At 47.9% G+C, this 15,400-nt stretch overlaps 1 protein-coding gene across 2 annotated transcripts in view; it reads right to left on the bottom strand.

Moving 5' to 3' along the window:
* Rasgrf1 (Ras protein specific guanine nucleotide releasing factor 1) overlaps positions 1-15,400 on the bottom strand; it is a 106,969-nt gene that overhangs the window by 28,188 nt on the left and 63,381 nt on the right. For both annotated transcript variants that reach the window (XM_057767010.1, XM_057767009.1), the window contains exons 13-16: positions 15,129-15,211; positions 7,568-7,816; positions 4,894-5,879; positions 1,716-1,841 (exon numbers count right to left, since the gene is read on the bottom strand). In XM_057767010.1, the coding sequence (XP_057622993.1) occupies positions 1,716-1,841; positions 4,894-5,879; positions 7,568-7,816; positions 15,129-15,211 (1,444 nt within the window). The remainder of the gene's footprint in view (positions 1-1,715; positions 1,842-4,893; positions 5,880-7,567; positions 7,817-15,128; positions 15,212-15,400) is intronic.

The raw sequence follows: 15,400 nt of genomic DNA, 5'->3' as shown, positions 1-15,400 counted from the left end.
GTCCTAGAGAATATTATCTCAGGGAAGGAAGGCTCAGCTACTCTTTTGCTGCTTAGAAGACTGGGAGCCACCTTTTTATTTATAAGACTTGTCAATTCTTGGCTTTTCTGGGCCCAAAGCATCATGAGCTGTCTGCTTTCAGGGTACTGGAAACTGACACACAGCTCACTTAAAGTCTAATGGTCACAATTTATATTGACAGGGTTATGGGCATGGTGGGACTGGGATGATCTTGCACTTGATCTTCTACCTGGGTTGAAATTCTCCCACCTCTCACTGGCTGTGTAACTATGGGAAAGTTCCTTCAACTCTGGAGCCTCAGGGATCTCCTCTGGACAGTATGGACATGTCCAAAGGTGATCATAAAAAAGGAGATTGCAGAAGAAAGTTCAAAAATCTGTATAAACATGGAGACCTGCTGACGGTCATGATGACAAGGAGCTGTGCGGTCAACTCCAGAACCCTTTGGCTTCATCTTACAGGATTCTAGAGCCTGAGGAATAACTGGCTTGCTTTAAAGACTCTAAGCTAGCTTCTTCCCTTTCCTTCCCTTCCTTTCCCTTCCCTTCCCTTTTCCTCCCTTTACATTCCTTCCTTCTTTGAGATGTCTCCTTCCCTTCTTTCTGAGATCAACTCTCTTTTGCCTCTATCTCTTTGCCTATGTCTGTCTGTCTGGCTCTCTGAGATAGTATTTCACCCTCTCTCTTTCTCCCTCTGACTGCTTCTATGTCGAAGACAGCTCTCAGTAAGCTGCCCAGGCTGTATTGAACTTTCTCTAGGCCAGGCTGGTTTGGCACTCCCCATTTCCCTGCCTCAGCCTCTCAATTGTTTCAGGAGCTGGGATTACAGGCATCACTCACATCTGGGCCTTAATGCCTGTTTCTAAAAATGGGCTCTCCAGGGATCTACTGCTGTGTAAGAAGCCAGGCAGGGCTGCAGGGTGCTCAAGTACCTTTCCTCTAAAGCCGGACAGCCCTGTGCCTTACTTGTTTCTTCCCAGATTTGAGCTGCCCCATGTTTGGTGAGCTTGGGAATAGTAAGGTTCCTTCCTTGGGAAACAGAAAAACTGTCCTGATAGTTGAGGAGGCCCCTGAGTTCTTTTCTACACTTGGGTGTCCTACAGTCCTCCTGGGGGTACAGTAGTCTTTATGGGGATGAGAAAGGTAGGTAGGCTGTTCAAGAATCCTGCAGAATTGTGAGTCTGAAAGATGAGTGGGCAATGGCACTATTTTCTGGAGCCTTCCCTTGCCTGTGATGGTGGGGATAGAACACAGAACCATATCTACGTCAGGGAGCACTCTACCACTGAGCCACACCCCAGCTTTGCTTTCCTTTTCTGAAAGATAAGAGCAATCTAAATTCTCTTCATGTATATTGAAAGGATGAAAGAGCCCACCACACAGCCTGAAACATGGGATGCCAGGAAACATGTCTGACTTGAGCTCTCCCACATAAGAGCGCTGCTGGGTCACTGTTAGGCAATGCATTCCTGCCTAAGTTGGGGTGACTTCACAAAGTCAAGATCAGGGCCTGCTCAGCCAATGTCTCAGCAACCACATCTCTCCTATCCCTGGGGGTTATGAAATAGAATAGTCACTGCCCTCAGGAGTCACTCATAAAACATAAGGCAATACCAGCGTGCCTCCCCTTGACCTGACCCGCAGCCCTCTCCTCCCCTGGACATCCACCTGCAGTTCCATGCTGAGGAATGGTACCTGAAGAGTTTTTGCTTTTGACTGATTTTGGTGTTGATGGAGATTTTGTAGGTGATGCCTCAGTGTCGCCCTCGTCACTCTGGTTCTGGTCCACATCAGACTCTTCTTTCACGGGGACTTCTGAGCCTGGGGGAACAGAAAGACTCACGCTTTCTCAATTATTCATCGATTGGAAAATTCACATCTATAATTCATCAAAGTAAAGCGGAGTAAATTACAAGGGCCTGGCGCCCGGATGAAGACAGCTGAACAGTCTAGTTGTTGCAGGCTTATCATAACCCTCCACGTGCTCATTCGCGGTGTGGCTCTCCAAGATGGCTTTTTCTTTACAAGGACTTCCAAAAACGTAATGGGCACACCTAGGTTCCTGTTAGGACGCAGGCTGTGCGGCCTAATGGTAGAGCACTTGCTTAGCCTAGCATGCTTAAGGTCTTGGGTTCAATTGTCAGTGGTAGGTACAAGGGGCAGGCTGTAACACAGCTCCTCTCTACATGGAGCAAGGAAGTCTTTCTTTCCTTCATTTTTTTTTTTTAAGAAAGGATCTCATGTGGCGCAGGCTAGCTTTGAACTTGCTATGTAGCTAATGATGACCTTGAATTTCTGATTTTCTCTCTCTCCTTTTATTTTTGGTTTTTCGAGGCAGGGTTTCTCTGTAGCTTTGGAGCCTGTCCTGGAACTTGCTCTGTAGACCAGGCTGGCCTAGAATTCACAGAGACCCTCCTGCCTCTGCCTCCTGAGTGCTGGGATTAAAGGCGTGAGCCACCACTGCCCAGCGAACTTCTAATTCTCTTGCACATGCCCTCTGAGTCCTGGGACTACAGGCTTGCACAACCATAGCAGATTGTATATAGTACTGGGTATTGAATCTGTGAGTCTGTGCTAGGCAGGCACCCCCCCTTTTGTTTAATTGAAAAAAGATTTTTCATACAATATGTTCTGACTTAGGTTCCCCCAACTCCTCTCATATCCTACTTACCTCCTTACTCACCCAAATCACACCCTTTCTTCCTCTCTCTCGTTAGGAAACAGACATATTAACAACAACAACAACAACAGCAGCAGCAGCAGCAGCAATAATCAGAACAGGAAAAAAAAAACAACAGAAAAAAGGGCCAAAGAAAAACCACAAGAAAATAAACATCTAGATTCAGAGACACATACACACAGAAATTCCATAAAAGTACAGAACTGAAAAACATAATATATAAACCAAGACATTATGGGATAGACATTAGAAGACAAAAGAAAACTCTAAAAATGCCACTGAGTTCATTTTGTGTTGGCCATCTACTACTGGATGGCGAAAACTGGTTTTTCCTTTGCAAGTCATTGTTATCAACTGGAGACAGCAGCACTCTTATCAACTGAGCTATATCTCCAGCCCCGATTATCTGCATTTCTAACAAGCTTTTGGTGATGCTTATGTGGCCGAGCAATGGACCACACCGAGTAGCAAGGTGTTCCTGCTTTTGGTAAGATATCTTGGGTAACCACCTGCCTGATTTGCCAAGGGCCGTTTTCTAGCTTATCTCTTGCTTCTGGTCTGAAATAAGTATTAGTCTCCAATCATGGGAGAGTCAGGGCCTACATTCTCTCTGGACAGTGTGAGTTTTTGCTAAAAGAGGTATGTGCGTGTGTGCACATATGGGCAGGTGTGTGTGCGTGTGTACCAGTGTGTGTAAGTCAGAAGTTGACATCTTGTGCCTTCCTTAATTATGCTCCACTTAATCTTTTTGAGACAGGGTGTCTCACTGAACTAGTAGCTCACTAATTCAGTTAGAGTAGCTGTCAAAAGAGCCTTACAGAGCTAGCTTCCTGGCTCTGTCTGCTCAGTACTGGGATTATAAGGGTGTACCTCTGAGCCTGACTTTCTCATGTAGGTAACAGAGATTGAGCACAGTCTTCATGCTTGTGTGGCAAGCACCTTACCAACTGAGCCATCTTCCTAGAGCCTTGACGGAGGGGACTTAACTGCTCTGGGTCTCAGTTTCCCCAACTAGAAGGTGAGCACACTTGAGCCTGTTTATAAAACCAACTGGAAGCCACAGGTCTCTTTAGAAAATGCATCCACCCAGCTCACAGAAGCTCATGGTTAGACAGACCAGGGATCCCTGGGTCACTCATCAAGAACTCTGGTATGAGGTGGCTTTGTAGGACTGACTGGGGCCACCTTCCTTCCATGAAGTAGCAATGGGGTCTCCCTGCAGGTCTGTGATGGACAGAATTCTGAGCCTCACACTGTCTAAGATGCAATACATTACACACACTGGATGATATTTAGGTTCTCTGGCAAGCTGTTATCTTGGTTATCAACTTTTAGCTGTGTGAGCCACCACATGTTACCTATTTGTAGCATGTACTACAGAGATATCCCTTAATGATGGAACCTTGTGTGGCTTCTCTTCTTTCTAATTACACCTCCTTTTCAAAGGCTTGTGATCAAGTATGTGTATATACACACATGCACACACACAGAGACACACGTACAGACACAGGCACAAACACATAGACACACGGACACACACATGAACACACAGCAAGACTATGCTGGTGGCTCCTAGCATATGGTCTGATCTGAGATAACACAGAATCAATGGGACCCTTCTAGAATGGCCCAGAGAGGCTGTAGATAGGAAGGCGCTGGGTGCTCCATCAGCATCGTGGGCCACTGCCACCACCTCTGTGCTCCAGATGTGCTGAGCTGTTTCCAGAGCACACAATGGCCTTCTTAATCTTCAACATTTTACATTTCATTGTTTTTCTAGAATGTCCTCTCTTTCTGCTGGTGAACATCAAAGCCAATGGCTCCATTAGGAAGCCTTCTCCAGCTCTCCTGATGGTGCCCCTAGTCTATCCTTTGCCCTCTTCTAGCACCGTTCAAATGTGACTATTCAGTGTTCAGTCTGGTCTCCAATGGCATGACTTGAACAGAGCCATGCAGGATGCTACTGTGGTAGGGAGAATGAAGGCACAAATCTGAGAACTTTGGCCAAGACTCATATAAAGTGTGATGATATCATGGGAGCTTCTTCTGGCCTCATCTTGGCAACCTATCTCCTCTCCATGGCTACCGGTCTGCACTGCCTGTATCCTGTATAACAGAGGCCGCCCAGCCCAGCCAAGTCTTACTGTGATGAGTGCTAATGGGGTGGGTGGATCTGCTCACGTATCTACTCACTCTGCTTGTTTAGGGCTGAGGACTCCCCAGGTTTCTCTGGAGTTGCAGTTGGAGCTGGAACTGGGGTTGAGGTCTGGGTTGGGGTCCGGGTTGGGGTTGAAGCTGGGGTTGGGGTACGGGTTGGGGTTGAGGCTGGAGTTGTGGTCTGGGTTGGGGTCCGGTTTGGGGTCTGGGTTGGGGTCCGGGTTGGGGTTTGGGCTGGGGTAGGGGTCTGGATTGGGGTCCGGGTTGGGGTTGGGGCTGGGTTTGAGGTCAGATTTGGGGTCTGGGTTGGGGTTTGGGCTGGGGTCTGAGTTGGGGTACGGGTTGGGGTTGCGGTTGGGTTTGAGGTCAGGGTAGGGGTCTGGGTTGGGGTAGGGATTGGGGTGGGAGTCGTGGTAGTGGTTGTATCAGTTTCATCAGGGGTCTTGTTGGTGAAACTGCTGGTCATACAGAGCTTGCTGGTGTCCAACGTGGACTTGCTGATGTCCAGTGTGGATTTGCTGATGTCCAGAGTGGACTTGCTGAAGTCCAGTGTGGACTTGCTGATATCCAATGTGGACTTGCTAAAGTCCATCATGGACTTACTGGTGTCCAGCGTGGACTTGCTGATATCCAGCGTGGACTTGCTGAAGTCCAGCGCGGACTTGCTGATATCCAGTGCGGACTTGCTGAAGTCCATTGTGGACTTGCTGGTGTCCAGCGTGGACTTGCTGGTGTCCAGCATGGACTTGCTGAAGTCCAGTGTGGACTTGCTGAAGGGAGACATGGGTGAGTGCATGCTGGTGAAGCCATTGGAGCTGCAGCTGAGTGCTGCCAGGTCCAGTGCCTTGCCGCCTGTGATGATGGGAATGTTGAGGGACAGCTTCCGTCGGCGGCTTGGGGATGATGTATTGATAGACAAGGGTGGTGGTGAGGAGAACTTGCGTGTGGCACGAGGTGACTTGGGGGGCTCTCCGTACAGAAGCTTGTTATTCTGGCCACTGGCAAACAGGAGCTCCAGTGACCTGTGGGGAGGGAAGGCAAGAAGGAAAAAGAACTGTTGGTGTAGGCTTGCCCACCTGGCCTGCTTCCTACAGGGCTCAGGGGGACTGACAGCAGTGTCTCCCTTATGTACATGATCCCTGATACTAGGGGTAGGTCCCTGCTGTGGAAACTCATTCATCCAATGGCCTTTAAGATTACAGCCCCCTTGGGCGTGATCTGTTATAATATAAATGCAACCATAAAGCTCCCCCCCCAATTTTGTTCCTGCTCCCCATTCATGCAAAGGACTGTGATCTGTGAGTCTATCCCTGAATAAAGAACCCTTTATTATACTCAAGTCTGAGCTAGTGTGGGATTACTTTATAACATTCATCTTCAGGTCCCTGCACAGGGTTGTGATTAAAGGGCTTGGGGACAAATGTCTATATCCACAGGGTTTGAATAGGCTGGACGATTGATGTTGCTACCTCTGCCTCCTTCCTGAGGTACTAAGCCTCCTGACGGTGGCCTTTGTAGAGCCTTTATCCATCCACACGAGGTTGCTCTTACCTGCAAGTTCTGCCCTTGTCCACACAGTGGTCCAAAGGGATGCTTTGTGGCCGAGGAAGCAGAGGCTTAGGGAAAGACAAATGACTCATCTAAAACCTCTGGCTCTAAACCCAGTGTCTACATCATGGCACCTGAGAGGTTTTGTGTATCCACTGGGTCTCAGTGGGGTGGAAGTGCACTTAGGAATCCCAAGGCCAGGCCTGAATTGAAGGCCATCTCAACCAGACTTGTGGAAAGTCTCTTGGTCTTTCTGGGCCCTACCTTATGCACTGGAGAGCTGAGCTTCAGTGAAGAAGGCACAGAAAGATGGCCTCAAAGTCAAAGTGACTAAAGGATCCTGTCCACTGAGGCTTGTACCTTGAAATACTGTAAAGGACTCCCCTTCTCTTTAAAGCATGATGGGTACACACAGAGCAGGGGTACCTTCCTGCCTATCTCTCTTCTTTCCATCCTTCCATCTTTCTGTAAAGGCCAGGCCTCTAGGGCTTCTGGACTTTGGGGAAGGGAGAGAGAGCAGAGTGATCCCTCCCTAGGGAATGGAGTCCTCCCAAACAGACCTCTAACAGGTTGTATGGCTGAGGATGACCTGGTGCTTCTGTTTTTCTAACTCACAGCTTCAGAGCCTCGGGGTTATAGGCTTGTAACACCATGTCCAGTTTCCTTTGGAAAAAACAAACTTGGAAGGTATTCCCTCTGTGGTCTGGGAATGTGGTGTGCCACCACACCTTGCTTTGGGGACAGCCTCTTCTCCTGGGATATCTTTGGCCTGGAAGATCTGTGGGTTGGGGAGGGGGTGCACTTACTAGGGAATGGTGCTGATGGGATTTCTTTAAAAATATTAAGTATTTGTGTGTGTGTGTGTGTGTGCGTGTGTGTGTGTGTGTGTGTGTGTGTGTGAGAGAGAGAGAGAGAGAGAGAGAGAGAGAGAGAGAGAGAGCGTGTGCCTATGTGTGTGTGTATGTCTGGGGATGTTCAGGTCATAGAGTGAACGTGGAAGTCAGAGGACATCTTCTTGCAGGAGTGAGTTCCCTCCTTCCACCATTCTGGTTCCAGTTGAGCTTAGATTGTCAGGCTTGGCAGCAGGTACCTTTACCCACTAAGTCATCTTGCCAGAACCAAGGGATTTTGTAGATGCTGATGGCACGGGGCATGTATGCACCTGGCAGGGATGGCACTGATGGGTTTCTTGTAGATGGTGATTAGCTTGTCTAGGACCACCACAGCAGTGGTGAAGACGCGGTAGGAATGCAGGAAGGTGTTGAGGAAGTCGATACTCAGGAAGCGCAGGTCTGTCAGCCGCTCCAGCAGCCGCTCCACACTGGCGTACCGGATCTGCAGCACTTTGCAGGAATTCATGGTTTTGCTGAAGCGGATGTCAACATCATCACAATATAAGGAGGCATCGGACCTGTGGAGGGAGGGAGCAGGAAGAGGTGACATGTGTGCAGATGTCAACATCACTACGATATAAGGAAGCACTGGTCCTGAAGACCGGGGAGCAGGAAAAAATGATGTATGTCTAAGGTTGTTTGGGCCCATGGCATCTCTTCACCAGACGAGGGTTGGGGCTACCCCCAGGGCACCCCGCACCTCCCAGTAAGAAACAGTTGTACCAAATGGTCACGGGAGACTTCAGAAGGATAACACTAAGAAATAGCTGAAACGCTTTCACCCAGGTTTCTAAAACCCTTCACTATACATACAGCACCAACCCCCAAAAGTACTGGAAAAATATAACAAGCTTTTAAAAATGTGTTTCCAAATTCCCAGCACACAAGAATTCTATTCACACAGAATATGCATATTTATGTTTACAGTGGCGTTGTTCATAATAGAGCAGATTGGAGACAACCCCGGGATGGCTACCAGCAGATGAATGGACAAATAAAACACAGTGTGATGTTACTCAGCCATGAAAAGAAATGAAATACCGACACACACACTACAACACGGATAAGCCCTAAAGACATTACGTTAACTAAAACAGGCCATTCATGCTATTGTTCCATTTATAGAAAGGCACAGTACAGACAAATCAGTAACAGGAAGCAGTGTGGTGAATGTCAGGTGCTGGGTGGGTGCATTGGGACCGACTGTCCACACGTTTACCATCTCTTTCCTTGCTGAGTGGTGACGGTAGTGTCTTAAAAGTAGGAGCTGGAGTCAGCTTTACAACATAGTGAGTACTCTTAAATCTACCGACTTGTACATTTTAAAGTTGATAAATTTATGCCGTATGAATGATCTCAATTAAAAAAAATAAATCGGGCCAGGTGAGGTGGTACACACTTTAATATCAGCACTTGGGAAGCAGTGAGGCAGATCTCTCTGAATTCAAGGGCAGTGGTCTACATAGTAAGTTTTAGACCAGTCAGGGCTACACAGTGAAAGAAAAAATACGGGGTGGGAGAAAAGATAAAAGGGAAATTCCAGTGTTCTGAGTGAAGAGACACTAGGAGATCAGCTGTTGTTTGGGCTTCCTGGAGGTATCTCTGGAGTTTGGAGACTAGTTTTTCTCTAGGTTTTTCACAGAAACCTGATCTGCTGGATGAGAAGCTGGTTGACATCATTGTGTCAATTTAGGACCCATGAAGGGTACGCATTTCAGAGAAGGACTGTGAGGGACAAGCCTGTCCTCCAGCAGAAGGGGATGGCTGGTCTTTCTATCCTGGTCTTGAAGTCCAGTATATTACTGTTGTGATCTCTGCTCTTCAGACTAAGGGCAAAGTGGTGTCCCAGATGTAACACCCCGGGGACACTCAATCGAAGAACTACGAAACCTTTCTAGAACAATCCCGTTCCACCAGGCTCTATGTAGTCATAGGTAACTCCTCAGTGACAGTTCCAAATGGAGAACCAAGCAAGGACTTAAGCCCCTCGAGATAACGGATAGCTGAATGTGATGTCCCCCATATGTTTTTCCTCTTCCCTTCCCCATCTCTTCCCTTACCTTTCTAGTTTGGGACAGTGTTTCCTTGTGTAGAGTTTAAAATCCTTCTGTCTCAAGTGCTGGGGTGATGTTGGGTGCCATGCTTGGTTCCCCCAACCCTGCTTCCCCTTTTTTTTTTACTAAATGTGAAAATTCTGCCTTTGTCTACAAACTAACCAGCAGTCATTTTAAAACTTCGTGGCCTAGAAAGTCTTCAGTGCAGCTGGCCTATTGAGACCTCTCTTCTCCTAGCTCCCACAGCTACTACTGACGAAGCTGGCTTTGTGAAGCCTCTCATCATGAACTTCCAACTTACAGGCCAGTGTGAGCAGGCAGTTCAGGAGTGTGTGTTTCTTCCATCTCCCTAGCTTTTGTAGCATAGGGCATTCCACCTTGACCTCACCTTGGTTACTCCTTGAGCATTAGTATCAGCCGGACTTTCAACCCGCTGATGGAAAAAGAAGCCTTCAGCGCCTGTCCGGTAGCCCGAGTTGGACTCACTGACGCCTTTGCCTCTGGCCAAGGTGATCACTGTGATGGGAATCTGTCCCAAGCAAGACCTACCCACGGCCTTTTCTAGGACATTCCAAACTCCTCTCTGGGCTGCCAGGATGTGAGGATAAGAATCGTTGCCCAGTCCACAGGGGGCTAGAGAACTGAGGAAGGAGCTGTGCATCGAAACTGTATGAACCCAGCATCAATGCTGTCTTCTGGGAGTGGTGGGAATCAACAACCCCAAAGGCCGTTGCGGTGCTAGCTGGATGCTGAACCACATCAGACTCAATTTAAGGGCAACGATGTGGGGGAATATTGAAGCTTAAGCAATGACTCTGAAGCTGTGTTTTGTTATTTACAATCGTGTTTCTTTTCTAACTTTGACAGCTGAAAAATCTGAGAGTGAGATGCAGTCTTCACTTGATTTTCCTTCCTTCCTTATTTTTATTGGCCTGCGTTCCCTCTACACTGGTGACCCTATGCCTGTGTTCCCTATACACTAGAGGCCGTATGCCTGCGTTCCCTATACACAGGGTCCGTATGCCTGTGTTCCCTATACACTGGGGGCCGTATGCCTGCGTTCCCTATACACTGGAGGCCGTATGCCTGCGTTCCCTATACACTGGAGGCCGTATGCCTGCGTTCCCTATACACTGGGGGCCGTATGCCTGCGTTCCTATACAATGGAGGCCGTATGCCTGCGTTCCCTATACACTGGGGGCCGTATGCCTGCGTTCCCTATACACTGGGGGCCGTATGCCTGCGTTTCCTATACACTGGAGGCCGTATGCCTGCGTTCCCTATACACTGGAGGCCGTATGCCTGCGTTCCCTATACACTGGAGGCCGTATGCCTGCGTTCCCTATACACTGGAGGCCGCATGCCTGCGTTCCCTATACACTGGAGGCCGCATGCCTGCGTTCCCTATACACTGGAGGCCGCATGTCTGCGTTCCCTATACACTGGAGGCCGTATGCCTGCGTTCCCTATACACTGGAGGCCGTATGCCTGCGTTCCCTATACACTGGAGGCCGTATGCCTGCGTTCCCTATACACTGGAGGCCGTATGCCTGCGTTCCCTATACACTGGAGGCCGTATGCCTGCATTCCCTATACACTGGAGGCCGTATCTTTGTAGTTGTTTTCACTTGCAGCCAGTAGCTGTCTTAAACCTCTTTCTGGTGGGCTGTTACTAGAGGAGTGTATAAATGAGCGAATAAATATAAGCCCCTATCGAAAGGGTACGCTTGAAAATCGTATCATAATGAAGGCCCAGAGCAAAAAGTACCTACAGAAAGAGGAGTTCAGCCATTCCTGACCGCTGAGGGGAGAACAGGCTTATACCAGCAATGGTTACTTACTGTGACAGCAGTGACTTAAGGGGAGAGAAATATTCAGGCCACCTCAGGGTAGGGACTGGGTGGTGGCATGAGTCATGGCACTGCTGGCTTACATCTGGATGAATCCAGAAGTGGGGCCTGGTTATAACTCTCAAGCTCTTTTGCCCTCTAGGGATTCACTTCCTCCAACTGGGTTCAGCCCTTTAAAGGCTCTACAGTTTCTCAGAATAGTGTTACCAGTGGGGTACTAAGTATTGAAACACATGAAATAATGAGGGACACCACATTCAAATCATAATGGTATTCTTGGGGCCAGTGTGAAGGACACAGCTTGATGCCAGCTCGGCTCTTATTTCCTAGACAACACCCATTCTTCACTTCTTAGTCTCCTCATCTGTGAACTGGAAAAAGGGCCTTCCACAAAGCTTTCTCAAGAGTGGACTTGATGAACCAATTAAGAGGCCTAACATGGTACATGGAACACAGGAAGCTGTAAGTGAGCCCTGGCTCTCAATTCACTGGCTCCGCAGAGGGTGTTTCCCACTCCAGGATACAGAGCGAGCTCCGAGGAACTGAGCAAATGGACTCATTTTCTTGTGTGTACCATTTCTAAGGCAATTTTTTGGGAGGAGAGCTGGTGATTTGCTGGGCAGTAGAGTACTTGCCAAACGTGTGTGAGGCTTCAGATTCAACTCCCAAATACTTTCCCTGAAAGTATGGGAGATTTTAAATATCAATAAAGAGCCTTTCCCCAAGAGTCCCCAATGAGCAGGGGTGAATCTAGAAGGTGGAGAGATGTGTAGTGTGTAGACAAATGGCAGTCCTCAATACTGGCTATCCATTGCCCTTCTGTCTCACTTCTCCCTGGCTGCATCAGCCTTCCCTGCCTGCTGCATGGACCAGAGGGGAAGCTGGATAAATGGGTTCAACCCTTAGTATGTAGACTAAACCACAAGGCTTCCAGAGACAACAACACAAAAGAGATCATCCCAGAGAAACAGAGGGAAGGCTTAACTCAGCTTTGCTGTAGGACATGGATCATTTTAGAAACCCACTGACACCAAGTCCCCAGCTCAGCCCATTGCCTTTTTTTAGCAGATACCATTGTACCCAAGTGCTCTATCAGAGTGCCACCAAGGGGGTGGGGCTGATACCCTTGGGGTACAACTGTACCACCTATAGAACAAAACCCAATAGCTTACCAGATGCAACGTTGCTGAGTCCCGCATCCCTCACCAGCCCCATCTTTCACCACATGGTGTAGACTGCCATGTTAGTTAATAAAGTCTGACTGTGCTATATAAAGCTCAGAGAAATGAGAAGTGAAATTAAGTATAGGAATATCTCCTGGACGTAGCAGATACGCATATAAACTACAGCATCTGTAGAATGAAAGCAGGAAAAGGATCAACAGACCACAAGGGCGCCAAATTCATGGTACGCTTAAGATACATGAGGCACGAGCTATATTCAACATTCAAGGAGTCTTAAGGTGGCCAGCCACTGATGACACCCTACATGCAGACAACATCACAGCTGTTGGTTAGGTTAACTGACATGCTCGGCTGTAGTCAGTCATGTGTGCTGTTTTACATCTCGGAGAGGGCAAGTGTGTACCACTAACCCAAGCACCTTCTGGAGGTTCCTCATCTAACTTTCACTCTGGTCTATGTAGCAGGGAAGGTTGACAGGACACGGGGTAGGGGCAGGGCAGGAGAGCACTCTGTAGCTCAGCTAATGTGGGGCTGGCACGTGACCATAAGCCCTAACCTCCTGCTCCTTTTCTCCACTCCCATTCATGCTTCTTAATATGTGTTTCAAATGGATTCCCCAAACCCTAGGGTGAAACATCTTAATCTGATCCCTGGCCTGTCTGCTCCAAAGCCTATGGGATAAATGGTCGAATCAGGTGCCTGGAGAACAGAGCTCACTCAGGTTATTGCCTGCGTGCCAGTCTAAGTCCCATAACCCCAACGGGATTAGTCATCATTTCGCAAGTACATTGCAATGGCCTGCCTTTGTGCAAACACTCACATTGTTCTTCCCAGAAAGCCTTTCGATTGAACAAACCATGACTGGCCTTCAGTGTCAGCTCTGGGTTCCTTGTTCAACTGTGACAAGTGAATCAGGCCCATATCCATCCCCTGCACTCTTCCGGTACCACACAAACTGTCGGCTGGCACTCTCCTGACTCCCCATAGTGACATTTCACTGGGTCTCCTTGGTTCACTGGACAGCTCTTCCTACTGGGCCCACTGCTCTCATCTCTGGTCATTCAGTAGTGCAGTGGTGAGGGGAATGATTGCTGACCAGTTTTAAAGAAGTTTAAGGGACCTGATGCACCAGAAGCTGTCTCTGCTTACCCTCATGGTGTAGGAGAACTTGCAGTAATAAAATTGATGGTATAAAGGATTTACTAATAAGCTTGCTTGGGAGACATTAAGTCACACAAAGTAGAATTAAGCTAACTAAGGCGCAGTGCCTCCCCAATACCTCAAAGATAAGTGTAACACTAACCAGAGTTGCTAGAGATAATTCGAGTTTAGCATTGTTGGGAAAACCCTTTGGTCAATGTATGTTCACCAGGATTGATCTGCAATTAGACTTTATTCCCATCTCAAAGAAGATATACCCCCCAACTTACAGGCATTAGGCTCATTCTCCCATCAAAGACCATACCTCTAAGGGGCAACTCAGGTGGGTAACACAGGTGACAACTGTCATTATGACCCGGTACACCATAAAACATAATCCTGCCTGGTGAGCAAGATGACCCTCCCTAGTTAGCAAGTACCCAAAAAGAACAATACTGTAGCACTTGAGAAATAATCATGGCAATATCTTTGCTGTGTAGATCTCCCACCTGCCCAAGAGGCCAGACTTGTAGTCTCCTGTCTCTGTTTAAATTGTCAAAGTGTAACCTCCAAATGGGACCTGAAAGAGACTTGAGGATGACAGTGCATTTGGAATGAATAAACTAAAAAGGTATACCTAGGCTAGTAAAAATCTGTTGGAGGCTTGTTCCCTTTTGGGCATTAGCCAGAACCAATCACATGCTACGATTAAAGGGTTTTCCTTCATTAATCTCTCAATGTGCAGAGTGATTCTCACTGTGAAGACATGTAACATCAGCACACAGTAGGCTCATCATGTGCTTGCCTTTATCTTGGTGCCAAGTGTGAACAATGGGGGCGGGGTCTGGCATCTTTCAGATACTAAGTCCTGTGGTATGCACTGTTCCAAGGCGCTCACTGGGAATAGCAGAGATTCATATCGTATAGCAGCCATAGTCATCTAGACACAGGCCAGTGGGCAGTGGGGTCCTGGGAGGTATCCAGTGATGTTATCAGGTTTGGGATTCACAGGTTGGGGTGGCAGCCAGACAGCCAAGGTGCTGCAGGATTGGGGGAGGAGGAAGAGGGAGGCGTCCTGTCAGGTTGGAGTCACTGGAGGAAAGATGTTTTAGTCAGATTATGGAAGCTGGGTTACACGGGGGCAGTGACGGAAAACTGTGTCCAGTAGGACACTTGCCCCTTGTCCCGAGCGACTATTCAAATAGCTGCACTGGCCCGGCAGCTGCACCCTGCCATTAGGTTTTTATGTAGTTTTGAAATGTCTATGTATTTATTATATAATTAGAAGAAAAATTCTTAAGAATCAATAAGTAAAAATTTCATTCCTATTATTGTATTTTAAATAGCTCAATGTAAAAAAAATAACTAATATGTAAATAAAAATTTAAATAAAAAAAAGGCAATGTGTGCAAAGTCAACCAACCAGGATAAAAGCTACACCAAAGCAGCCATCTAAACAGTCACTCAAAACATGAAACAGACATTTCAACCGTCCATCACGAAACCCTCCATTGAGCCCCAGGGCTGCCCTGCTCCAGCCCTAGCTAGCTGTCTCTGACTGGTGCTTAGCTTCTGGAGTGCAGGCAGGTTAAGGGCACTTACTTGATCATCTGCGGCACGGTGACCTTGGAGTTTTCTTCAAATGCATTCATCATGAGTCCATTGCACCGGATATTATCCACACACTGGAAACAGAGGGGACCCGGGGCTCAGTACTCTGTACTGGATCCTGGACACACCTGGAACTCTCTCAGCCTGCACACAGAGTCCTCAGGCTTCAAGGACACTGTCCAGGCAAGGGCAAGACTAACACAGCATCATTCGAATTCTGGAAGTCAAGTGACCTTGGGGGGCTGACTTGACCTTCTTGAGTC

Source organism: Chionomys nivalis, chromosome 4, assembly GCF_950005125.1.
Source record: "Chionomys nivalis chromosome 4, mChiNiv1.1, whole genome shotgun sequence".
Taxonomy (NCBI): domain Eukaryota; kingdom Metazoa; phylum Chordata; class Mammalia; order Rodentia; family Cricetidae; genus Chionomys; species Chionomys nivalis.
This window is presented reverse-complemented; position numbering and strand designations above follow the sequence as displayed.